Genomic DNA, 27,737 nt, shown 5'->3' with positions numbered 1-27,737 from the left:
TTGTATCTGTTTTTGTTATCGTTTGTGTGTTTGTTTCAAATTTTAAGTGTGTGACTTTTGTTTGTTTATTTTTGCAATGCGCTTGGTCGTCTTGCTTGTTCGGACGGTGGATACACATAAAAGGTATTATCCTTGACATTTTCCTTGTCATTGTATTTGTTCCTTTCCTTTTGCTGATTTCTATAGAGTGAAATGTCCACCCTATAAGAAACTGTTCACTTGCATTAGTGTACAGGTGTATGCCACTTCCAGCTTCTCGTTTGAAGATCGGTTTGCTGTTTATTCATTATTGTACAGGACACAAATCTTGACATTGTAATAAATCTTCTCTCTTTCAATAATTAGGTCCAGCTTAGTTTACCCGTTTCTTGTTGGGAAATAACTTTTCCTTGAATGATTTCATTTAAACTTAAAGAAATACAATATGTAAGCATTTTTGTTTATACATTTTTAAAAGTGTGTAATGACATTCATTTACATTAATTGTCCAGTGATGTACATCCAATGAAGGATATCCAGTGAGGTAAATCCAGTGAGGTATATCAAGTGAGGTATATCCAGTGACGTATATCCAGTGACGTATATCCAGTGAGGTATATCCAGTGATGTACATCCAGTGAAATATATCCAGTGAGGTATCCAGTGAGGTATATGCATTGAGAAATGTCCATCGAGGTACATCCAATGAGGTATATCCATTGAGGTATATCCAATGAGGTATATCCAATGAGGTATATCCAATGAGGTATATCCAGTGAGGTATATCCGGTGAGATAAATCCAGTGAGGTATATCCAGTAAGGTATACCCAGTCAGGTATATCCAGTCATGTAAATTCATTGAGTTATCCATTGAGATATCTAGTGCGGTATCCAATAAGGTATATCCATTGAGGTATATCCATTTATGTATATCCAGTGATGCGGTATATCCAGTGAGGTGTATCCATTGAGGAATATCCAGTGGGGTGTATCCACTGAGGTATATCCATTTAAGTATATCCAGTGAGGTATATCCAGTGAGGTATATCCAGTGAGGTACATCCAGTGAGGTGTATCCAGTGAGGTATATCCAGTGAGGTATATCCAGTGACGTATATCCAATGACGTATATCCAGTGAGGTATATCCAGTGAGATATATCCAGTGAGGTATATCCAGTGAGGTATATCAAGTGAGGTATATATAGTGACGTATATCCAGTGAGGTATATCCAGTGAGGTATATCCAGTGAGGTATATCCAATGACGTATATCCAGTGAGGTTCATCCAGTGAGGTATATCCAGTGACGTATATCCAGTGAGGTATATCCAGTGAGGTATATCCAGTACAGTATATCCATTGAGGTGTATCCATTGAGGTGTATCCATTGAGATATATCCAGTGAGGTATATCCAGTGAGGTATATCCAGTGACGTATATCCAGTGAGGTATATCCAGTGAGGTATATCCAGTACAGTATATCCAGTGAGGTGTATCCAGTGAGGTGTATCCAGTGAGGTACATCCAGTGAGGTATATCCAGTGAGGTATATCCATTGAGGTATATCCATTGAGTTATCCAGTGAGGTATGTCCAGTGAGGCAGATCCAGTAAGGTATGTCCATTGAGTTATCCAGTGAGGTATGTCCAGTAATATTAAGTTGTAACCACAGAGGTGTACAGTTAATGTATCAATGTCTTGAATCTAAAGCAAAGTAGCACAAGCTACATGTATAACTATCCATTTGCGCATATTGCTGATTTTCTTGAAGTTTAAACCCATCGAGATATTCCTCATTGACAAAGTGCTCCATGAGACATAAAGTTAATGGTTGATCTTCATTGTTCCTTAACCATTTAATAACTATCCGCTTGGCACGCGTGTTGACGATGAAGTGTGTTTTTTATGAAATTTATGTTTGACTGAATGATCTTAGTATTGATTTGATCAACTTTTAATGAACAGTTTATTGAAAGTGCTGAATATTACCAATCAATCGAACCAACCTAACATTCACTCTTCTCGCACCCTGAAGTTGTTTTGTGTTATTATTTTACGTTGATACATACTCTTTGAAATAATTTATTATTTGACATTGCCTTTTACTTTTGCATAAAAATCTAATTATAAATAGCCACGGCATAGTGTAAACAGTTGAGCAGATAAGAATAGTTGAAGAAATCTCCATTATTTCTTAAAACTCTCAGAAAAGTGAATCCAATCCCTGTACTAGCCAAGAACCAATGAAAGAAGACAATAAAGGAAGTTTCAGTTTTAGATGTAGTAGGAAAACCCAAGAGAATGGAAAACCCAAGCAGCCACGTAGGGACTATAAACCTAATCCACGTAGTGCCCCTGGCATAATTCGAACCATGGTCCTAGAGGTTGAAGGCGAGGAAAGATCACTACTCTAAACTGACAGCCCTTCTAATCTTCTCCTCCTCAGATTGGTAGATTAAAGAGCAAAGAAGCTTATGAAGATAACACCAATTTTGGCACCACAGAGACCATTCCAGAGCCTTGCACTGCTCAATTACCCATTCGGTGGTACTTTCCAAGAGCTATAAAGTTATTTATTTATTAGTTTACAAAGTAATAAACATTTTACTGCTTTTTGTTTTACTTTCGTAAACTATTCAAAGTTCACACCGACATATTATTCACATTCTCATCCTTCACTTCATACATGTTTTAGTATAGAGTAAGGACAGGTTTTAGTTATCAGTTAATTTAAACAAAACAAAAAGAAGTTTTATAAATTAGTGTTTTTTATCCGTGTAAAAGTGTAAAATAGTTGTTGGTGTTGTACGATGTGTTGTGATTTAATGTAATTTTAGCGGGATGGCAGATATTTACTGCGTTGAAAGTATCAACTGCTCTCAATGTTCAAACGCTCCCTTTTACTCTCTAACTTGGTCGTTATTTGTAAACATACAAATGTTTCTCCTTTGGAAATGAAGCTGTTTCCATGTGACAAGTGCGCCCTCAACGTTAGGTTCTGTGACGATAATAAACATTGCGACTGGGTGGCGCCTTAATGTCTCTGAAGAGTTGCCAACTTTAAAAAATAAATTCCTCTTGGCCTGCGGCAACATTAATACAATAGTTATGACATTGAAGCATGTGCTACACCAACTAAACATCGACTTGAAGACTATAGAGTAAACAAGTGTGTGCACGAACTGGGTGTGTCTGCTCTAGTTTTGACACACAAGCTACATTACTTTTGTTTACTATTTAATATTTAATCCACTAAAAAAAAATAGTTAAGCAATGATATAAAGTCACATTATGTTTTCTGGCCGTCCTTTCTCTTTAGGTGTGGTTAAAGATGCACAGTACATGATCCTTTCTGGGCTTGGTAAATGACAAACTCACATTGATGATCTTTGTTAACTTTGATGGGCGCGGTTAGTTGACACATTCACTCTGATGATTTCTTTGTTGTATTCGGTTGGCGTGGTTAATATTGACACATTCACGTTAATGATTGCTTGGTTAACATTGATGGGCGTGGTTGAATGTCGCGAAACACATTGATAATTCATTGGTTAACTTTGACGGGCGTGGTTTGGCGTCCATACATGGGCGTGGTCGATTCGACATTGAATGATGATGTCTTCGTTGGGCGTGGTGTCACAGGCTGAATATTTCTGACATTTTGATCAGTGGTCTGAGTCACTTAATGTTTGGGTACATCATTAAGAAATGACAACCTCGTCTCAGTTTCCATCTTTAAACACGCGATCGAAGGGCTTAATCCTGCCCAAAGCTGCGCATTGGCAATGCGATGCGTTTGCTGTTGTAACTTGCATGACTGTTTGTATTGGAGTTTTGTTTGGTGGATTTTTTGTATTTACCTAGATTTTAGTTAAGAAAGTTTATTTAGTCCAATTAAAACTCAAGTTCCATTTTATAATTTTCAGCAACCTATGCATCCATCTCCAATCCATTATTTCACATTCTCTTTCATTCACTCCTCGTTTGTTTGTTAAATTAACTACTAATCAACAAGTATGTAGACCTACTGGCGAACTTATTTAGTTAAATACATAAATAATGGTATGCCTCTCTTTTTAAAAAGAAAACAGTACAACACAGTCTCTTCCAAAGTAGTGGTCCTGACAGAATTAATCACGTCATTTACCGTTCCCGTGTATCTCCCTGGCTCACATTCAAGTGTTGTTTATCCTACTTGTCTTTGTTTGACACGAGGGTGTCTGAAAAAATAAATCACCAAATCCATTCAACAACAAAGTTTGCGGTTTGCTGGCGTGGCAAAGAGGAACTCGCTGGGGCGGTTCTACTGTGGAAACTCATGGCAGCAGACAAACACCAGGACACCCAAAGAAGACCTATAATTACCGATTGGTGGAGGATACCGGATGCAGGTGGGAAGATGTACCAAACGCTATGAATGACAGAGAAAGATGAGAGAAACGTAGCCCTGGCGGCCGTACACTTTCGTATTATACTACGGTGACTTTCGTATTGTGTACAGAGGAAGAGTGCTATATATAGGGCTAGGAGAAACGTGTCTAAGAAAGGCGAGCACGTTTTAACTGATGACGATGATGGCGTCTCAAAATTTTTATTTTATCCTCCGTTTCCTTTTTAAAGCGTATCATCCAATGTGTTAAGTATCATTTATTCCTTATTCGCACACACTTACCTGATTCGCGACAAGGTCAAGGATTCGGAAATGAATGGGAGAAAAAGGGAGAGAAGTGGAATCTGAATTAAGTAAAAAATAGATTGTGCACTATCTATTTTATTTGTTAATTCTCATCCATCAAGATGGGTTTTACAAAGCGCAGGGGAGGTTTTGGGCTTCAAGACTCGACAACCCAACAGACACGTCTTACGAAGTGAAAGGAATGTCACTGATACCTTAGGTTGAAAAGTTAACACAAAATAATAGAAGTAGAAAATAATGTAACCTCCATGATGCATAGTTCTTCCTGTTACTAAAATTTACATAATACGTAAAAATTAAGGCACTTCAGAGGGAGCCGTTTCTCACAATGTTTTATACCATCAACCTCTCCCCATTACTCGTCACCAAGAAAGGTTTTGTGCTAATGAGTATTATGAATAATTACCAATTGTGTACACTGCCTTTAATAACAAAGAATAGAAGTAGAAAATAATGTAACCTCCATGATGCATACTTCTTCCTATTACTAACATTGACTAATAATAAATACTATACCAAAAAAACTACGTCCACACACAGTATCGTCAGTATGAACATTATTATCGTAATAGTTACTGTTAATTAAAACAATTGATCAACTGACAGGTGCACACACTTACCTTTGTAACACATAAATGGTTTCTACACTAAAGGGGGTGGGACTGGAAAAAGATATTCAGAGTCCGTAGATAGAGGAGAGAATAGATTTATAAGATAAGAAATAAATGGTAAGAAGACGCTGTCTCGTAACTATATTACATCGATAAAGACAAGAGATGTCGTGTGATGATAAATGAAAGGTGTCCAAAGGTAAAAAGTTAAAAAACTCCCGACAATTTACATCATAGATTACACTCATTTAACACGCTTACTGATATACTTGTACCTTAATTTAACTACTTACACACATGTTAACCACTAGACTTATACACAGAACACACCTAGATATTACCAGATAGACATAACAAGTTGTAAATATTTCTGACACTGGTAAACAACTCAAATATACAGAAACTTACCTAGAGTTGGTTATCCCTAACAAAACTGATTGTCATGGAAATGCATTATAGAAAAAGAGATTCAATTTCAGTAATATAGAGAAGACATTTTTTATAAGAAGTAGGATTTCCAACTTGAGAATTCCTAAAGAAGCAGTCTCATAAACCAGACAAGAGTCATGGATGAGACAGGAAATTACCAATACAACAATACAGAAAGAAAAAAAAATAATAATAGTCTGCACCATACACTATACCAACTTAAACTATCATGCTTATTACTGATATACGTATGTACCTTATAAATTACTTACAATAATATTACCCACCAATGATTTTTTTATAATAAGTTGTAAATGTCGATGACACTGTGTAAACATACCCACACATACATAAACTTACCTTGGGTTGGGCATCCCATAGAAAACAGATTGTCATGGGCTGGGACAGAGGGATGGAGAGTCCATTGATAGAGAAGAGATTTGTTTTAAGATAAGACAAAAGAAAGGATTTCCAAACTACATGATAGCCCAAAAAACTGCGTCATAATTATATCACATCAATAGGTTAAGGGCATGAGACATGAGATAAGAATGGAAAAGAGGGAAAATATTTATTTTAATCATAATGTGCACTACACTCGCACATGCTAGACTGATATACTTGTACCTTATTAACTACTTACTAGCCCTTATACTTTAAATGTTTTATATTCATAGCACATCTTAGATTTTACCAGAATGTAAGGCATTTATAACAAGTACATAATATTTCAGACACTGGTAAACATATACCCGCCATACATCTACAGAAACCTACCTTGAACTGTTAATTATGACAAAAAATATTGTCATGGGATTGGAACTGCATCTTTAACAGAGAGATCAAGAGTCCATAATTATATAGAGAAGAGATTTTTTTTAAATAAGACAAAAGAAGGTATCTCCAAGATGAGATGACAGCCCAAAGAAACTGTATCATAACTGTGTCACATCAAAGGTCAAGAGACAATTAATGGGATGAGAAAGGAAAATAGTCCAAAGAGGTTTTATATTTAAAAACCCAGTATGCACCACAGACTACACTTGCACATTATCATGCTTATACAGATAATAATCTTACACAAAACATTAACCCATACTGATAATACTTGTACCTTATTACCTACTTACAACAAATATTTACCCCTATACTTTAAATGTTTTAATTTCAGAGCACACCTTAGATATTACTAGAATGTAAGACATTTTTTAATAGAAAGTACTAAATATTTCTGAACCTGGGGTAATCATACCCATACATCTACAGAAACCTACCTTGAACTGTTAATTCTGACAAAACAGGTTGTCATGGGATGGGAACCGCATCTTTAACATAGAGATCAAGAGTCCATAGATAGAGAAGAGATTGTTCTAAGATAAGACAAAGGAAGGGATCTCCAAAATGAGCAGATAACCCAAAAAACTGTATCATAACTGTATCACATCAAAGGTCAAGAGACAAATAATGGAATGAGAAAGGAAAAGTGTCCAGAGAGGTTTTATATTTAAAAACCCAGTATGCACCACAGACTACAATTGCACATTATCATGCTAATACTGATAATAATGTACCATGTTAACTACTTACACAAAACATTAACCCCTATACTTTAAATAATTTATACTTAGAGCACACCTAAGATTTTACCACAATGTAAGACATTTTTAATAAGTACTAAATATTTCAGACACTGGTAAACATACCCATACATCTACAGAAACCTACCTTGAACTGTTAATTATGACAAAACATATTTTCATGGAATGGGGACTGCATCTTAACAGAGAGATCAAGTCCATATAGATAGAGAAGAGATTGTTTAAAGATAAGACAAAAGAAGGTATCTCCAAGATGAGATGATAGCCAAAAGAAACTGCATCATAGGTATATCACATCAATGGATTGAGGGCAGGAGACAAATGAGAAAGGAAAATTGTCCATAGCAAAATATTTAAAACCCCATTCATTTACACCACAAACACTTACACATTTATCATGCTAATACTGATAACACTTTATTAACTACTTACAACAATTATTTACCCCTGTACTTCAAATGTTGTATACTCAGAGCCACCTAAAATGTTACCAGAATGTAAGAAATACTAAAATTTTCTGACACTATAGTGACATACCCGTACATGTACAGAAACTTACCTTAAGTTGGTTTTATCCCAACAAAAAAAAGACTCTCCTAGAATGGGGAGTGTGTCTCAGAAAACAGAGAGATTCTCTAAAATGAGGAAATAAGAAGAAGTGTTTGGAGGGGGGGCTGTGGGTCTGATTTCTTACAGGTGAAACCCTGAAAAGCTGTATTGAAGTGTCACATAGTAATACTCACCTTAGATTGCTCTACACTACAATCACAAACAATGATTTGTTTTACTTGCAACTTACTTAAACTTGTACCACAAATAATACTTTCTCAAAATTATAACTCCACAGAGCAAGAGATATAGTATTAAGAAAGAAAATTACTTAAAACCACAGAAATTGAACTTTTTTACCCGCAACTTGTATCATAAAATAGTACTTTCTTCAACATAAAACCCTTAGAGTAACAACATAACCATGAGTTATTATATTAAGGCAGAACATTGCTTTTTATTTAAATCAGATCCATGTGTTTAAGGCCTACTCACCTTTTTATCAAAATCCTTTGAATGTGAGCCTTATAAGATACATAGGGGTCATTGAAATTGATGCTACCATTCTCTTCAAACAAAATACTATGGTGGCAACACACATGAAATATAAATTTCAATGAAATAATCACACAAGAATGATGTTATGTTGGTTAAGACAACGAGCAGACAGGGAAAATGCCAACCGGGTCTTCATGAGCTAAAGACACCGAAGGCGGACCACCAAAGTTTCTCAAAAAAAAAATAGATTGTGAGAAATACATCATAGAGAATTTCAATGTAATATTCAACACAAGAAGAATGTTATGTTGATTAAGACAAACAAAAACAGACAAAGAAAATGAGAACTGGGTCTTCATGACCTTAAGAAATCAATGGCAGACCAAAGTTCCTTCAAAAAAGGAGAGTAGATTGTGACAAATACACCATAGAGAAATGTCAATGAAAGAATCATCACAACAAGGATGTTGATGACAAAGAGTCGTCCTAGATAGAAAGGAAATGTCATCTTAGTTTTCAAGACCTCAATACATCACTGGCAGACCACCAAAGTTTACAAACATGACTTAATCTTTTGGCGAATTCAATACAACTCCACTGTTAATTTCTGAAAATTATGTACGAAAACACTCAATTACCTCCCATCCTGATTGCAAACAGGTGACTACCTGATTCACACAGAATGATTACATTTGGTGAAGCGTGTAAAATGAGACATGATCACAGAACAAAGATACTGTGCAAATGATCTCAGAACCAAGAAAGATGATGTGGTTTTTATGAACCCACGAAGGTCAACAGAGGAAAAAGAGATGGAAATGGTTTCAAAGCAAGACTTTTATTATGTAAAAATTTGGAAAATTAAACTGCAGTATAAGGAGAAAAATTATGACTTTATTAGTGAATAGACTAAAAACTGTAAGCCTAAAAATTGTGTTTAATTTACTTCATAACTGTAATTTCTGTGTTGTTGTTTTATTTCATAGTAATTTGTATATCCACTCGTTTAGCAAACATTCGTTCCCTCTCCAGGAGGCACACGTTCATCCAACTTTCATCTCAATCAGTCACTCTATACTACTTGGAACTTGAGTAATAAACAAACCCAATTGGGCTAAGCACCCATTAACTTGCCTACAACTACTTTCTTCAATTTTCAAAAAGAACTAATGTTGTTAAAACTTCCCTTTGGAGCATTTATTTATATTTAAAGTCTATGTGTGCAAAATTTAATGTTCGTTTGGTGGATTGTTTGGTTTAGTGATGTTGGTGTTGAGTTGTGCCTTTGCATCGCATTGCGTATAAACAAACTAAAATGTTCCACAGTCAGCTTTCTTACAAAGTCATTTGAAGTTACGCAATTCAATAGAATCCATAATCCTGTTTCGTGCGACGAAGATGAATGGTGTTTTCTTCTTAATCTCATCTCCTTTGAAAAATTGTATTACTATTTCTTTTGGAGATCCAATTGAGCGAAGTGGAGTCACCACCTTTCTGCATCATTGTTCAGTTGATGAGTTAACAGGTGTGCAGTGCGAGTTCAACAGATGAGATGGGGGATACTACATTCCAATTCAGGCTATATATGGCTACAACTTTTGTTTGAATTAAGTACGATGAACATGTAGTTTTGTAAATTCTAACACGACCAAAGTTATTATTTTGGATACACACATTAATTTGTGAAAAATATACATCATATTATTGTAATAATGGTATTAAAAGATCAACACAATTTTCACAAGACTTTTTTTAAATACCCTTTTTTAAATAATTGTTGTTTAATTATCGGTTAATTTCTTTCGAAACCTGTCGAATTGCATTATGCTTTGTTCTCATATTTGACCCAAGATAAGTTTAAATTGGCAGTTCATCCAGTAACTTTATTGCGAAACCTTGCAAATGACTACCAATCATTACATCGTCGTAAAGATATTTCGTTTGGTGCTTTTATTTTTGAGGAAACGATTTTTTTCACGATAGTTATTCATATTGATTCATTTGTTCATTTTACCCACATTTTCACATGAATGAAAACTACAGTTTGAGAGGAATGTGTGTTCACATACAACCTTTTAAAAAGTATTTTGACCAAATAAAAATAAGGGTTTTCAACACAGAGCTTAACATTGTTTGTCCCCTAAGATTTGCAGTAAAAACATTGAATTGAAGCAATACTATCTGAATATCTCTCTATAGTCTGCCCTGTGGTTCCAAAAAGAACCGTTTTTGTGGGTTTTTGCTCACTCATTGACTCACCCCCTCCTGGTCAGGCTTGACCTTGTGTCTTGAACTCGAAGAATTTAACCAGGACGGCATGTTCCTTATCTGCTAGGTGTATAACTGTCTCTCTAATTGCACACAATTTGTTGCAAGTTTCAGCACCACATTCGCCGTTAAGCAACAGTCAGAGTCGTCGTTCACAGTTGTACGGTGTTGCCGTCTCGAAGAAGTGCAAGCTGCCGTGCTTTTGCACGACAGCGGTTGGCGAACGGCCCATGTGCGAAAAGGGGAGATTGGGCAACATTTTCACCTCCAAAATTCAGCTTTTTTACTCGTCCAATTCCAGCTCCGAACAGTTTATAGTTGGTCTATATCATTTAAGGCGTCCACTTGAATTCATGGCTTGACAAAATTCTGCCAAATTTTGAAAAATTGTCGTAATTAGGACAGCGAAAACCGAAAGAGTCGCGAAGGTTAATACATCCATTGCAACGTGCTAGTAGTACACCAAATAAAAAACGAACAAAATTGTCTTGGTGACCGTTTACTCATGATTATATTTCTACGCGAGGCGTTTACTTGTTGAACAATTCAAACAAAAGTTCATTTTTAATAAAAGTGAGATTTGTTTTCTTCAAAAGTAACCCGAATAGAATAAATTCGGAAAACTACATTGTGTTTGTGACTTGTTTTCCAATGTTTACACATCAAAGGCGCACTGCTTTCACCCGGTGCGCGGAAGGATTTTAGTGTTCTACGGTCGCGGGAATGTTGTCCGTGAAACTTTGCGCATGAGAAGCATAGCTTTTAATGGATGGTCGGGGTGGAGTGGGGGGGTCCTTGGCATTTGGGTTGGCACAGACCAATGACGTAAGAAACATTTCATTTGGGAAGGGGGGCATGCAGGGGCAAATACATAACTTATGGGGTGATATTATAATTAGCAAAATATGACTATTTTTCATAATGCGAGTTTTTCAATCTCTCGAGGGCTGAGCAGACAAGAAGGGTATAATGCAAAAAGGTCTCTGGTCACTTCGTACATTGTTTAATACTTATGTGATTTTTTTTCTTATTACTATAGGCCTATAAATAGTGAATGTTTATGGGTGCAGTAAGAGTATTGTCATAAGTTGAAAGATTGAATGCTTCATCGAGGCGGGCGCGAATTGAATGAAACATTCCATATACTCTTACTATGTGCAAGAATAAAAAAAACATTCATTATTTGTTTTGCATAATATCCGAGTAGCCAGTTTACCTTTTTAACGTAAAAAAAATTGTATTTCTTAAAAGTTTGTTTTTTTAATTTTTAACATTATCTATTTTTTTAAGAATCTCTGTATTTTAAACACAATTCAGCTTGGGACTGCGATGTTTTGAATGTTGTTTAATAAATTAATAATAATCATTTGAAAAACGAAATAAAAAAGTAGATCTTTGTCATTTGATTGGAGGATAACAACAACTATAGCCTACGCTACAATTAGGACTACAATCTGTTTTTGTATACGCAGTGAGATATTCTGTGACGGTCCACTTCTCTCTGCAGCTCAGAATGCATTTATCTTCAACGACTCAAAAACATTTGTTGATCTTCACTTGAAAAATGATCCAGGTAGGATAAGATTTTATCTCACACTGTGCATCTTAGCTTTCCACCCCAACTAAGGTAGGATAAGATTTTATCTCACACTGTGCATCTTAGCTTTCCACCCCAACTAATTCAATAACATTTATTTCGTTATCTCTTTAAAGGATTAGTATGGGTACTTTTTGCGACACCAAACACAATGTCAACAGATTTACATTAAACTTACACCGTTTGAAGATAACGACAGTATAGAAAGTGTACCTTAAAATAGAAGTTGCTAAAAGTGCTGTATTTTGGGGAAATAAGTAAAACAATGTCATAAAATATGTTTTTACATGCTAAAATAATGTTCGTCTCATGATCACTTAGACGAAAATTATTTTCATGACATTGTTTTACTCATTTTCTCAAAAACTACAGCACCTCAGCAAGTAATAATTATTTTCCAGGGAAGCTTTTTACTATTATTATCTTCGAACTGTGTTTGTTTAGTGTAAATCTGTAGACATTGTGTTTTCTGTCCTACAAAAAGTACATAAACCCTTTATAGACCGTTATCATGCTGTCACTATCTTGGTCATGGCACATTTCCAATAACAGTAATGATGAATGCTAACACTCATTGCGCAAACATGGCACCAGACTATTTTTTTTCGTGCAGCCTCAGTTTGGTTACATTGAGATGGAAAGGACTAAAATCAAGATGGCCACACCATGATAAAGGTCTAACTGTTCTGCCATGCATTCAACATTGAAAGTAAAACAAACAATGGCTATTGTTTATAGTTTGTACATGGACACAGCATACAATTATTATAATTGCTGACTGTTTTTACTGTCACTGTATTGTTTGGCTAATGACACAGTCATAACCGGGATTAAAACCTATATTCTGATGCCTAAACCGCCTCCAAGTGCAACACCACTAATACTTGTTTATTATTGGAAAACAGCCATGGTGTCTCGGGCGGGATTCGAACCCACAACCTTTGTACCTCTTTGGCAGTGTCTTACCAACTAGACCACCGAGATTGCCCGGTAGCTAGAGGCAGTTCATTTTTTATTTTCACAGAACTTGAGAAAGTACTGAGTGTAGTGCTAACACAAACCGGTGTTATAGGTTAAAATTTCATCTTTATCCCGATGCAAATTTAACATCTACTAAACCCATGGTGTCAATTTCAACATCAACAATTTTGGCGGACTCTTCCTCTGTGCTGGTACGAAAGTGTAAGGCCGCCAGAGCTAGGTGTAAGCGTTATTTTTTCATCTGCATTTATGGCGATAACAAATTTGGAATGCCTTATTATTTTTGTTTCAGCTACCGTCCTTTCTGACTTTGAAAGCCTAAACTCCACAGACATGGGTGTAATGCAGAGTTTCGTGGATGCAAACTTTGACGGACCAGCCATTGAGTTCAGTCCCTGGGTTCCACCAGATTGGCAACTAAGGTACACTGAGATTACTCAGCCAAATTTCATAGCCACTAAGCACACAAAATTGCTTAGCATGAAATTTCTTCCTCGATAAAAACAGCATTACCATCAAAATTTCCATTTTTTGCACATTGTTGTTACTGGTATTAAACAGTTGTTTGCTTATCCTAAAAGTCACGTGGAAATTTGGTTGGTAATTCTGTTTTATCAAGGCAACAATTTCATGCGAAGCAAGCAAGCTTAGCAGCTCTATGAAATTGGGTCCTGGGTGTTAACAACTCAATTAATCAGAAAAATGCATTAGCAGGCTTACTTTTTATTCCAACCTCGAGTTATTTTGTACTACCTATACCAATATCTAAGTTGTAATTTAGTTGGTCTAGTATTTTCATATTGCTGTATTGTTCTTTGTTTTTGTTCTTGTTTGAGTGGGGACTACTCGACAAGATGATGCTTCTTGGAGACCTCCATCCTCACATAATTATCCTTATGTCCAAAATGTTTTCTTATAATAAATGTAAATCCCCCACTTATTCTTTGTGTGTTAGCAAAATAAAAGAAATGAATTAACGAATGAATGACACCACGGGTGATGATAAACTAGAAAGATAACATTTACACCGTTACGTGTTATTTGAACATTATGCTATTAATTTTTGATTGTTACTTCAGTATTTATTTTGTATTATGTTAGTCAGGTACAAGTTTCTACCCGACAGCCGACTTTATATTATTTACAAAAAAAAAGGAAGCGTTTAAAACAATATTGTTTTTTTTTTCTTTCTTCACGTTCAAATAAAAACAGTCCTGCAATTTTGGAGAAAATTCAAGACCCCGAACTCCGTGCCTGGGCCTCTGATCTTCATACCCTATGGAAAGACCTAGGGAGAAAGGTTAAACATGTTTTCCACCATTACTAGTAAAAATTCATTTGAATGATGTTGTATATAGAAAGATTTGCGGTAACATAATCGTATCGTGTGTATAAACTCATGCCATTGCAATAGCACGTATCGTGTGTTTAATCCCATGCCATTGCAATAGCACGTATCTATATTTAGACTACGCCCTCCGGGGATGGTACATGTAACAGCTATCATCGCACTGGGTCAAAGGTAAATATGCTTGGCAAGCATTTTTCGTTCGTGCGTATGACGATACAGCGTCTTTAATGAGTTGAGGTGATTCTGAAAAGAACCGCTGTATACAGAAAGGGACTGGTATTGGCGTCTTTGATTGAGATGGCATTACAAAGATCAGAAACTAACATTATCTGCTTCGGTGTTAATATATACAAGATAATGTGTCGCCCTTTATGTTGTGTTACATGGCTATTTACATTGGAGTGAACACAGCCTAAATGATGATGATGATGGTGATGATGATTATGTCATTAATAATTTTTGGCGTTAAAGCAACACATTATGTTTGATTTAAATATATCATGCCATCATGTAAATAATTTTGGCACCATCGCCGATTCTTAAAACTGCAAACAATATTTTGTAAAATATAAGAAGTACATAATAACTCACTTTGTTACAATAAGAAGTACATTAACTCACTATGGTACAAAATATACTTCTCTCTCTCTGTTTTATTTCATTTTTATTTGTTCAGATTAAAGATGATGTTGATATCAATAAAGACCAGTACTCCCTCATGCATGTCGACAATCCATTCGTGGTTCCCGGCGGGCGATTCAGAGAATTCTATTACTGGTGTGTCTCAATCTGTAACTCTTAAACACTATTTGTAATTACTCAAAACAATTATTAGCATAAAACCTTACTTGGTAACGAGTAATGGGGAGCTGTGAGAGCTGTGAGAAACGGCTCCCTCTGAAGTAACGTAGTTTTTTTGTTTTTTTGTTTTTAGAAAGAAGTAGTTTTCCACGAATTTGATTTCGAGACCTCAGATTTAGAATTTGAGGTCACGAAATCAAGCATCTGAAAGCACACAACTTCTTGTGACAAGGGTGTTTTTCTTTCATTATTATTTCGCAACTTCGACGAACAATTGAGCTCAAATTTTTACAGGTTTGTTATTTTGTGCACATGTTGAGATACACAAAGTGAGAAGACTGGTCTTTGACAATTACCAATAGTGTCCAGTGTCTTTAAATTTAACTCAAGCAATTGTAAACAAAGTGTCATTTTGACGGGAAGGTGCGAGAAAGTCACCCTCCAAAGATAGCAGCTTGTGATGTAATTACTGAAACAGCCTAAGATATAAACTAAATTTTCTCCACTCTTTATAAAAATAACAGGGATTCGTACTGGATTATCAAGGGATTGCTGCTCTCTGGTATGACTGACACTGTGAAAGGAATGCTGTCCAATTTCATCTCCATAGTGGATCAGTAAGATAACACTCTTTGCATCATACACTCATTTAAAAGACTCCTGCGTTTGAACTGACCTAAGCCTAATTTCATAGAGCTCCTTAGCACAAAAAAACTGTGCTTATAGCATATGAAATGCCTTCCTTATAAAAACAGGATTACCAACCAAATTTCCATTTGTTGCATATTGCTTGTTATATATACAGGTATTTAGCTGTTGTTTGCTTCTCCTGAAAATCACGTGGAAATTTGGTTGGTAATCCTGTTTTTATCAAGGCAAAACATTTCATGCTAAGCAAACTTGTATGCTTATAGCAGCTCTATGAAATTGGGCCCTGGCTGTGTGTCCCAGGAGGCCTGACCCATTTCAGGATCAGCGTGACCTGGAATCCGTCTAAAAAATGACAAAGAAATGGGTCAAACTGTGGCGGAATCTGAGTTAAAAACTATGTTTTTGTTTAACCAGTTTCCGGGTGGGTCAGACCCAATAGGATCCGGATCCGGATTCTGACCAGGGAGTTTTCGGAGAGCAACTCGTAATTAATTGCCATAGAGTTTCGGATGAAGAAAAACAAGATGGCTTCCCTCCTGTGACATCACCCTACAAAATAGCCAAAGAGCCTGGATTTCCTGAAGGCACGATTTGTACACAGCTCAATGGAAGAAAACATCAAATCTTATATATTATGGAGATTGCACTGCCTACTTCTTATCCACTTTTGATATGATGAAAGGGGGCACATCTCAAAACATGTCCAGCTTTGACTTTCATAACTCTCGGTTTTATCATGTGGAAATTATGACACAAAATGTCAACTTTCCCATAGGAAACTTTTCCCAGTGTTGTAACTTGCCTGCCAGAATACTCAAAGAATGTACAAGGTCACACTTATTGTAAACAAAGTTCACATGGGTCTATAGTTTCAAACACTAAACAATTTCTTTTTCTATGATAGGCCTCATTTTCCTTCCCTCGTGTTGATATTATGCCAGCACCAGACGTTATTATGTGGAGTTTTCTACCATGGAACTTATACTTTTTCATTGTGTCTCTGAAAATAGCTTATTAAAAAAAATCAAGTTTTTATTATGTAACAGACAATTTTAGTGTCAAAATTTAACAATTTTAATAACATATAACACATCATTAAAAAAAATGTCCCTTGATGTCCGTGTATTAAGACAATGTCCTGTTGGTACTTCCAGACTAGGATTCGTCCCAAACGGCAACCGTATCTACTACCAGCGAAGAAGCCAGCCACCATTCCTCATCCCTTCCGTCAATGAGTATCTAAAGGTCACAGGGGACTTCCAATTCGTCAGGGACAATCTACCCACCTTACAAAAGGAGTACGAGTTCTGGATGGTCAATCGATCAGTAGAAGTCCGGAAACAAGACGGGGGATCAGTGGAGAGTTATACACTTAACCGCTATAATGTCTTCATGGGAAAACCAAGGTGCACTATTCCTTCTCAGCAGCTCACTAAGGCCGTGTCCGAAACGACGACTTCGGCTACAGCTACGTCTAGATCAGCGCGTCTACCAGTGTTGAAGAATAGGCAGACGCGCGCGATCTAGCCGTAGCTGTAGCCGAAGTCGCCGTTTCGGACACGGCCTAAGATTATTAGTATAAAATATGGCATGTCGTGGCCTAGCAGATATTTTGCACCGGACTCAAGCTCTGGTGTTTCTGACCATCAGCAGAGTGTGGGTTCCTTTAAAGGAACACGTTGCCTTGGATCGGACGAGTTGGTCTATAGAAAGCGTTTGCAACCGTTTGTTTAAAAAGAAAAAAAGAAAAAAAAGCATGGTGGTTGGAGAGATGTTTTAAAACTAGAATACAATGATCAACACTAATTTGCCTCGAAATTGCGTGGTTTTCCTTTTACTGTGCGAACTACCACGGTCGGCCATTTATGGGAGTCCAAAATTTAACTCCCATAAATGGCCGACCGTGTTAGTCGACAAGGTAGCGTAAAAACCGTGCAACTTCTAGGCATGTTAGTTTGGATCATTGTATTCTGCTTTTACACTACCCATTTATGCATTTTATAGTCAACGGTTAGAAACGCTTTTCAAAGACCAACTCGACCAATCCAAGGCAACGTGTTCCTTTAGACAAGACACGTCCTTCGGATCGGACGTAAAGCCGTTGGTCCCGTGTGTTGTGTAATAGCGCAAGTAAAAGAACCCAATGCAATTATCGTAAACAGAAGGGGTTCGCCCCGGTGTTCACGGTCTGATAGGCAGCAAGTTTCGTCACATCACATTGTAAAACATTACATGGTGCTACAATTATGTACAAATAGTAGGTATTATAATTCACACTTATAATCCCAACTTGCAGGAAAATACTTGTTTTGAAGCACCTTTGCGTCTTGAAATGTTCTGTAACTAAGCACAATTTAATTGAAACTAAGACAGAAACTATTATAATGATGCAAGTTGACCAGTTTCGTTTGAAATCTTGCATTTTTATGTTCTTCTCATATAAGGCCAGAGTCTTACAGAGAAGACGTTGAAACGGCTGCTGGACTCCCCGAAGGTAAAAAGTAGTTGTAAACTATCAAAAGCATTATAGTTATTTATTTTTTTAATCTTTTCTTTTTAATCTTTCGATAGTTTTGATATCGAGAATCAAAAATTCGACGTTTGAAAAAAAAAAGAGTTTTCACAATTATTGTGTTATTTATTGTAATAAAAATGTATTATTGTATTGTTGTGTTTGAAGTCGATGCAGCAGAAGTGTATTCAAATCTGGCCTCGGCAGCTGAGAGTGGTTGGGATTTCTCAAGTAGGTGGTTTGGTCAACAAGGCACACTCAGCTCCATACGCACCAAGCAAATAGTTCCAGTGGACCTGAATAGTATTATGTGCATGAACGAAAGACTTCTGGCAGAGTTCTATGAACAGGCAGGTACGAAGATCAATGCGCCGACTGTGCCATTGAGCAAGGCACTTTAACATAGTTGCTTAATAAACAGGTTGGGAAAGTTGAGACGGTGGTGCATTGATCTACCAGCTAGATTCCTGGTGGTGGATGCCTATACAGCATTACTGACGGTGAAGGGGATAACCATGTTTCAACGCAAGGAGTTGGGGGGGGCGGTGGGGCAGCGGCAGTTTATTTGGGTCGATTGCCCAACCGGTTAAGTGTTGCCCTCACCTTGAAGTGGCCATCCAATTTTGTGATGTGAAGCAATAGACCTTATGCATTGACGTCATCCAGCCGCCATCTTTGAGGTCAAACGGTGACGAAATAATCGAAACGCACATAGATTGGCCAATGAACAACCTCCTTTTGACCTCAATGCGGGGTGCCGTACTGAAATGACGTCATGTGCATAAGGTCTATATCTCATTAAACAAATTGAGAAAATAAAAAAAGTTAACAACAATATAAATACAGAATTTCGTGACAGTTTGACACTTTCAAAACTACCATTTTATGATGCAGGCGACACAGTAAAAGCAGCAGAATTCACCACTGCCTATCAGACAAGACGCTCCGCAATCCAGAATGTCCTATGGAAAGAATCCACAGGTGTATGGCTGGATTATGATTTAGAGTTATCTGCCACCAGAGATGAGTTCTACTTGTCGAATATCCTGCCAATGTGGGCTGGGTGTTACGGCTCGGAAGTCGGCGCTGCTAAACACGAGATCGACGGGAAAGTTCTCAGCTACTTGAAGGTTTGTATACTTGTCTATCAACCTTAATTTTCAGGTCGTGTGTTCGAATTTCACCCGAGTGATTTACTTGAAGTATTTATTTCACAAAACTTAGGAGTATACAGTGCTTAAAGGGGTTGCATACGTTTGATAATTGGAACACACTGTATGTTTTACTACGGTATATAGTTATTTACCATAAAACTAACCTCAGTGAAAGTTTCATTTCAAAGGGTTTTTAGCGTTTTTGGTAATGGTACAAAAACAAATTATCTCAGATTTCTGCGTTACACTTGTATTTTAGCTTGGGGTGAACATGACAAATAAACTAGTAATTTTGTTTCTTGTTTAGCCCAAATCGCTTTCTTAGTGTGGTTTATTTATTGACTTATAATTTAATCGGGTATTTGTTGACTTTAACCCAACGTCAAACTGTGTTTTTTTTTCTTTGGAAGAACAAATATTTTGTCTATTTGATTTTGGGTGTTTTGTTTCTCAGAATGAGGGGGTATTGGATTATCCGGGAGGAGTTCCAACATCTAAGAAGAACACAAGTGAACAGTGGGACTACCCCAATGCGTGGCCTCCTCTCCAGCAGATGCTGATCGAAGCTCTGGACAACAGCGACTTGAAAGAGGCTAAGCAGATTGCCTTCGACCTGGCACAGAAATGGACTCTCACAAACTACTTGGCTTACAAGGAGAACAAAGTCATGTATGAAAAAGTAAGGTTTTCAAATTCGAATTTTGACTGAAAATACAGCAGGTGATTAAAGACTGAAGCGGTTCTGAAAACAAACAATCCGACAATTTGTCTACTTGACATTTCGAGGAAGTCGTGTACTTATAGAGCAATAAACTAGTTTATTGGTTCATGGTGTACGGTAGCTTTTCCGAAGAAATAAAAAGCTACAGAGCATAACTCTCTTTTTTACCCCATCCTTCTTTGGAACTCTTCACTTCAAAGGTCTTTGAAACTATGCATTGTTTTTTTACAGTATGATGTAACCAATCAGGGCGTGCCTGGTCACGGGGGAGAGTACGGAGTACAGGTATGAATGAATAAGTTAGAAATCGCCTGGGAAAAAAAATACATGTACATGTAGTAGAGTTTGAACAGAAACAAAAAAAGTTCACAGATTTACAAATAACTTACAGGGTTTACAGAAGGTAATAGTGAAAGACTTCTTGTGAAATATTATTCCATGAAATGCTTTACTTTTTGAGAAAACATTAAAACAATTATCAATTCTCGTCGTCGAGAATTTGGGATTTATTTTGAACACATATCATTACACGGCGAAACGTGCGGAAACAAGGGTGGGTTTCCCGTTATTTTCTCCCGACTCCGATGACCGATTGAGCCTTAATGTTCACAGGTTTGTTATTTTATATATAAGTTGTGATACACGAAGTGTGGGCCTTTGGACAATACTGTTTACCGAAAGTGTCCAATGGCTTTAAAGAAAAGACCTAACATCACACCATAGATGGTCCTGCAGAGTAGAGTGTTGAAAACTTAACGTTGACATGATTGACACCAAACCAATAATAGCGCATTTTACAACCAACACTCCTTGACATGCATGTATATTTTACAATCAAGCAAACTTGAATCCTCGGTTCTGATTGGTCGATCCATAGCAACAAGAGTGTAATATTTTACAAAGTGTGAACATTTTATGATGAATTAATTTGACACATCAACGTAAAAGACACTCATTCAAAAACTACCATTGATGTTTTGATTGTGGTGTGCGAAATATTGGATTTGTCTAACATTGTAATTTTGAAATGCATTTAGATGAGTAGTGGACTAATTGTGATTCTTCGCTTTTTAGGCTGGATTTGGCTGGACAAATGGCGTCATTATGACCCTGCTGGACGAATATGGAGACAAGCTGAAATCTGATGTCCCTATAACTACCACTCCATCGAGTAGAGGACACCAGGCTAACTCTGAATACTTCATAGTGGCACTTCTACTGAGTCTTACTTTATTTTTCAGTTCCTGCTTTGTTTCTGTTTGAGTTTGGTGAAATGAGAACTAGAGATTTGATGGTTCTACATTAGTAAAACATATCTATGGGCTTATAAAGGGACTTAGGTGGAAACAAGTCAGGTGGAAAGTTTCAGGGATTTTTTGTTTGTTTGAACGGAAGGAATCCAACAAAAATTAATCTTCACATGTCCCTTTAAAAGATTTAAGCTATCAAGTCAGCAAAACTAGATAAGACTTTATCAAGATTCCTGTAAATGCCACAATCACCTGTGACCTGTAACTGTCGCATGTTGAGGGTGTCATAATATAAAAGACACAAACAATTAACCTGTTAAAGGTGTCACAATTATAACCAGTGTCAACTGGAAAGAGTGTAATAGTGTCACCAAAAGCACCAACAGACCAAATTATGATCGGAGTTCGAATTGAAAAGGAAGGTGAGGTTTATTGATACCTACATGTAAGGTACATAAAGAGTAATCCGTCCTGAATAAAACACGACCAAAGATTGGAACTTTTGTTTTTAATTTATTATTTTTTAAAGAGTGAAATTTACGAATTTAAGAAGTAGAATCTTAGGGTGTGAAAAACAGGCCTCAAGTCTTTTTAACTTTCAAATATTTCTTTCTCAAAAACTATGTTACTCCAGAGGGAGTTATTTCTCACAATGTTCTATACTATCAACAGCTCTCCTTTGCTCGTTAGACCAAGTGTGTTTTTTGTGTTGATAAATATGTTGAGTAATTACCAAAAGTTTCCAGTGCCTTTAAATTTGGAGAAAGTTACAGCATCTTGATTACCAGGTATAGACTTCGCAAAGTCTGTACTTGGGTAAAAGGTTTGAACTATCTCACCCCTGAAGATTAATTGAATACCTACACTATTTATACTGCTTGGTAACATCAACATACTCTCCATCCGGACTATCTTTGGAATACCCGGGAATTGGAGGGGTGTGGACTGGGCCATTAACTTCAAACGGGAACAAGTTGGTGTCGCGCTCTACGGCAGCTAGGTAGAGGTCCTCCGATTCGGCTCGTAACTCCTGGAGTGCCTTCTGTTGGACTCTGAGAATGTCTTTCATGAGATGGGTCTCCTTGACGTGTTCTTGGAAACGGTAGCGGGCCCAGCGTTTCTGTAGGAGGGCACGTCTTTCTTGCTCGTCGTAAGAAATATCTGGAAGTTCTCTTTTCCTGGAGAGGGGTTAAATGAAACAAGAAGAATACACTGTAGTAACTGTTTTACGTTTACATTTGTGAACAGCCACAGTCACTAGTACACATTTTGTTCCCTCTATTTTATATATAAAGAAGAGTTTGCGGTAACACCATGTAATGACTATCTCTAAATGAGTTGGGGTGGTTCTGAAAAGAACCGTTGGTTAACTCGACGTTTCGATCAGTATGATCAGTATGATCAGTCATTACATGGTGTTACCGCAAACTCTTCTATATCTTATTTTCACCATGCAAAGTTTCAAATCCTACTCTATTTTATAAAATAAATAAAAAATTGAAAACCACTAATGTAGCAGTTATCTAAATGTTATTTATATGTCAATTAACAATCGCCATGTCAAAAAGCGCTCGAGTTTGTCAAATTCAAGTTCTGCAAAGAATTACTCAATATTTATCCATTGTTCATTTTGTGTTACCCATGACTGTGTGGACAGCAAATTCACTTACAATTGATAATTTACATTTATAATAGGGTGCCATGGGAGGCGTAGTGTAGGGTAGAGCCCAAAGTCCTCACCTATCACTACTGTGGCCCTGGTTCGATATACCCAGCCAGGGATATAATTTGAGTAGAGCTGTGTATTGGTCGTCTCCTATATATGTCACAAGGTTTTTTATAATAATAATAATAATATGAACACTTATAGTGCGCCGGTATCCACCACAAGTGATGCTCATGGCGCAAGGAAGAAACACAAAATTAATGAAAAGCAGGTGTGAAATGTGAAAAATCAGGTTTTTAGGGCCTCTTTGAACTTATGAATAGAAGACATGTTACGGATATTAAGAGGTAGATTATTCAAAAGTAAAGGACTAGCATGAGAAAAAGCCCTGTCACCCCAATTGTTGTGGGTGTGGGGAACAACCAGTAATGACGAAGTGGATGATCTAAGACATCTGGAAGGATTGTAACGGGTAATTAATTGACAATTATACTGAGGAGCAGAACCATTTTGTATTGAATGCAATATTGAACAGGGAGCCAGTGAAGAGCATTCAAAACCGGAGTGATATGGGTTCTCCTGGAGGACAAAGTGACCAGCCGAGCTGCAGTGTTTTGCAGTCGTTATGGTTTTCCTCCCATTGGACAAATTTAACAACTTCAGTTTCAGGCTGTGCTCCATGGTTATGTACCAGATGCAAGTATGGGTCCTGCCAAGTGCCCCCTTGCACGCCTGCAGCAGCTCAAATGCATTGGATGTAGCCACGTCCTTCCCAATTCAGCTCCTCAGCTGTTTATTAAGAATGATCAGCCTCCCATATTCTGTGCTTCACAGGGACCTACTGGGCTTTACAGACCACAACATAACTATACGCAACTATTATTAAAATGCTCCTATGTACCTTTTGTCGTCCAAGAGGAGTTTTCTATCCGTTCTGAATTCCTCCACAGGTTTAAGCTCTGGGTCTCCCATCTTGAATTGAACCTTCTTCATGCGCTTCAGTAATCTCTGCTGTCTCATCTGCTCCATCTTAGGGTCCGCCCTCTTCTTTTTCTTTGGAGGTTCCGCACTGAGAAGTTAATAACAATAATAATAATAATAACAAGCAGTTCTTGTATAGCGCATATTACAAAAGAGTCTCTAAGCGCGTCTGTGATTAAAAAGATGGGTTTTAAGTTTAGATTTAAATTGTTCTAGCGTGGAACAGTCTTTGACGATGTTGGGAAGAGAGTTCCATAGTTTAGGTGAAGCATATTGGAAGGAACGTTGACCGTAGAACTTTGTGTGGACTAAAACTGCTGTTAGAAGACCTTTCGAACTGGAACAAAGTTTTAGCTGAGGGTGATAGTGTTGAAATAATTTCTGGAGATAGTCGGTGCTGATCCGTGTTTGTAGGTGAGTGTTAGGACTTTGAAACTTACTATCCGTGGTTTAAAGGATTTGGGTACTTTTTTTTTAATGTCCATAGATTTACATTAAACTTACAGGGTTTGAAGACAATGATAGTGGAAAGCTTCCCTTCAAATATTACTTACTGAGGTGCTGTAGTTTTTGAGAAATGAGTAAAACAATGTAATACAAATATGTTTGCACATACGTATGTATGCTTAAAATAGTTTTCGTCTCATGAGACTGTGAGACAAAGATTATTTTCATGACATTGTTTTACTCATTTCCCCAAAACTACAGCACCTCAGCACGTAATATTATCAGGGAAGCTTTCTACTATCATTATCTTCAAACTGTTAAAGTTTAGTGTAAATCTGTGGACATTGTGTTTTTTGTCCTACAAAAAGTACATACACCCTTTAACTGGTAGCCTACATAATTTCATAATTGTACATAATTTCAAAAAGTGGAATGTGTTTTTTGAGATACTGGTTAAAATCTGGAGTGGTTATGTTCGTGCAGGAAGAATAGTCCATAATTAGAATACACAATCTGAGAAACAATTCATGCAGAATTATTTCTGAGAATGAAATATTTTGAATCCCTCTTTCTCTTTCTCTAAAACCATTCATTTGAAGTGAATAGTTTCTCAACAATACCTTATCAACAGCTGCAGAGCCAAGTACCAAGTAAGTTTTTATGGTCAATAATTTTTGGATTTAATTACCGAAAATAAACCCTCCCTTTAGTTTAAAGGGAAGGTACACGTTTGGTAATTACTCAAAACAACCTATTCAAAACTGACTTGGTATCAAGCACTTGAGAGCTGTTGATAGTATAAAACATTGTGAGAAACGGCTCCCTCTGAAGTAACATAGTTTTTGAGAAAGAGGTAATTTCTCACTAAAATACTAAAAGACTTCTAGCTAGAAGTCTAGTTTTTTATTCCTATCTGAAAGCACACAGATTCGTCCAACAAGGGTGTTTTTTCTTTCATCATTTTCTTGCAACTTAGATGACCAATTGAGCCCAAATTTTCACAGGCTTGTTATTTTATGGTTATGATGGAATACACCAAGTAAGAACACTAGTCTTTGACAATTACCAAACATATAGGGTACCGGTCAACTCGATCCCAAGCCAACTCGGTCCCAGTCAACTCGGTCCCAAGTCAACTCGGTCCCAAGTCAACTCGGTCCCAAGACAGGGAAGCTTTGCACGCACGGGCCCGGGCGCGGAACCGCAACCCAAGTTATTTGAACAATATTATATTCGTTTTTTATTTTCGACCAAACATTAATTTCCTTAATAGTTTTAGTTTTTTAATTAGTAAATTTTTGAAATTATTTTTGATTCTTATAAGTTGGTTTGAAAGATTTATTCATAATTTAACCAAACATTAATTTCCTTAATTTATTTTTTAATAATTATGTCATTCGTACTGTTTTTATATTATTTAATTTTAAACGTAAGTTACTGGAAAAGAAATTAAAGGGCCTTCAATTATTAATGTTTGTCAATTAAGGAGTTGTTGAGAGCCATACAGAAAACAATACTCTGGTTGAAAGAAAAGAGACATTTGAAGACATTATTTTACTTGAAATTAAATTGGCCAACACAATTGGTAATTTTCAATCGGTAATTTTCAATGTTGAATACAGAAACAAATGGGTTTTGAAGGAATCGAATATTATACCCTTAACATCGGTGCACACTTATCCCGTTTCACGTACAAAGTCAAAGGACATATTTTTATTCCAATTAAAAGAAAACATACAATTACTTCCCGTCAACCATACGGACCGAGTTGACTTGGGACCGAGTTGACTTGGGACCGACTTGACTGGGACCGAGTTGACTTGGGACCGAGTTGACTCATAAGCAACATATACATCGCTTTAAAGCAAACAGTTACTGCACATTTTGTTCACGGCACTTACCACATTGGCTGGGTTGCCCTGAATAACAAACCCCCATTCTGTGTGAAGAACCCACGAACTGATTGAGGATACAGACTAGGTAACCTGAATGTACGAAAGACACAGAAACGTTTGGTTAAATTAATTTGGTTAAAGCCATTTGACACTTTCTGAACAGAACAAAAATTAAAAGTTCACGGATTTACAAATAACTTACAGGGTTAACAGAATTCAGAAGGTAATTGTGAAAGACTTCCCTTGTAATATTTTTCCGAATGCTTTACTTTTTTGAAAAAAAAATTAAAACAAGGGAAAGTATCAATTCTCGATATTGAGAATATTACAGATTTATTTTCAACACATGTCATGACATTAGCCCTGGTAGGTCGTCAGTGAGTGCCACTGCGGAGGAGTCCAACCTGGGCTACATGTAGTCATGACATGGTGAACCATGACCATGCAGAAACAGGGGTGGATTTTCCCCTTATTTTCTCCCGACTCCAATGACCGATTGAGAATAAATTTTCACAGGTTTGTTATTTTATATATAAGTTGTGCTACACCTTGTGTTGGCTTTATGGACAATACTGTCTGTTTACCGATGTGGAAAAGTTTCCGTATGGCGCCACCACTTTTTCATTCTATAATGAAATAATATAGTATCTAATTTACCTCAACGAGATATCCCTTTTTGTAAAAATGAGTGAAAAAGTGGTGGCGCCATACGGAAAGTTATCCACTGATGTTGTGCGATTTCTTTAAATTCTAAGTAAAACACCGATGCCGATGGAGCAAAATGACTGAATTTGCCAAATAATTGTACCAATCATTTCATCAACCACCAGTGCAGTGGCAGGACACTAAACACTCGGACACTAGACTGTGAAAGAGAAAGGACCTCAAACTACCCATATGCAGGCAAATATTCCGATACCAAACTCATTCTAAAACAGTTCCATTCAAATCATACCTTGAAAAACTAGCGGAGCAAATCCTTCTGCTCATGGGGGTCGCCATCTTGGTTTTGAAGTGACACAGACGGCTGTTGCATTCAATACTTTACTTATACTTTATCTACGCGTGACATTTCCGACCCTTTCATTCAACGCGATTGCA

At 36.9% G+C, this 27,737-nt stretch overlaps 2 protein-coding genes across 2 annotated transcripts; one reads left to right on the top strand and one right to left on the bottom strand.

Annotated features, from left to right (window-relative positions):
• The first annotated feature begins 11,449 nt into the window (after positions 1-11,449).
• LOC117301714 (trehalase-like) lies at positions 11,450-22,318 on the top strand. The gene is made up of 13 exons (XM_033785739.1): positions 11,450-11,454; positions 12,042-12,202; positions 13,500-13,629; positions 14,420-14,507; positions 15,235-15,335; positions 15,884-15,976; positions 17,165-17,416; positions 18,455-18,504; positions 18,691-18,876; positions 19,417-19,652; positions 20,131-20,355; positions 20,629-20,682; positions 21,472-22,318. Exons 1-13 carry the CDS (start codon positions 11,450-11,452, stop codon positions 21,658-21,660), a joined length of 1,770 nt encoding a protein of 589 aa, XP_033641630.1. The 3' UTR covers positions 21,661-22,318.
• An 11-nt stretch (positions 22,319-22,329) lies between these two features.
• LOC117301654 (39S ribosomal protein L40, mitochondrial-like) lies at positions 22,330-27,653 on the bottom strand. The gene is made up of 4 exons (XM_033785676.1): positions 27,592-27,653; positions 26,643-26,726; positions 24,215-24,382; positions 22,330-22,825 (listed from the first exon to the last, which is right to left on the bottom strand). Exons 1-4 carry the CDS (start codon positions 27,636-27,638, stop codon positions 22,513-22,515), a joined length of 612 nt encoding a protein of 203 aa, XP_033641567.1. The 5' UTR covers positions 27,639-27,653; the 3' UTR covers positions 22,330-22,512.
• Positions 27,654-27,737: the final 84 nt, after the last annotated feature.

Source organism: Asterias rubens, chromosome 17 (genome assembly GCF_902459465.1).
Source record: "Asterias rubens chromosome 17, eAstRub1.3, whole genome shotgun sequence".
NCBI classification, from domain to species: domain Eukaryota; kingdom Metazoa; phylum Echinodermata; class Asteroidea; order Forcipulatida; family Asteriidae; genus Asterias; species Asterias rubens.
The sequence above is the reverse complement of the archived record's forward strand: the minus strand, read 5'-3'. Positions and strand labels throughout refer to the sequence as shown.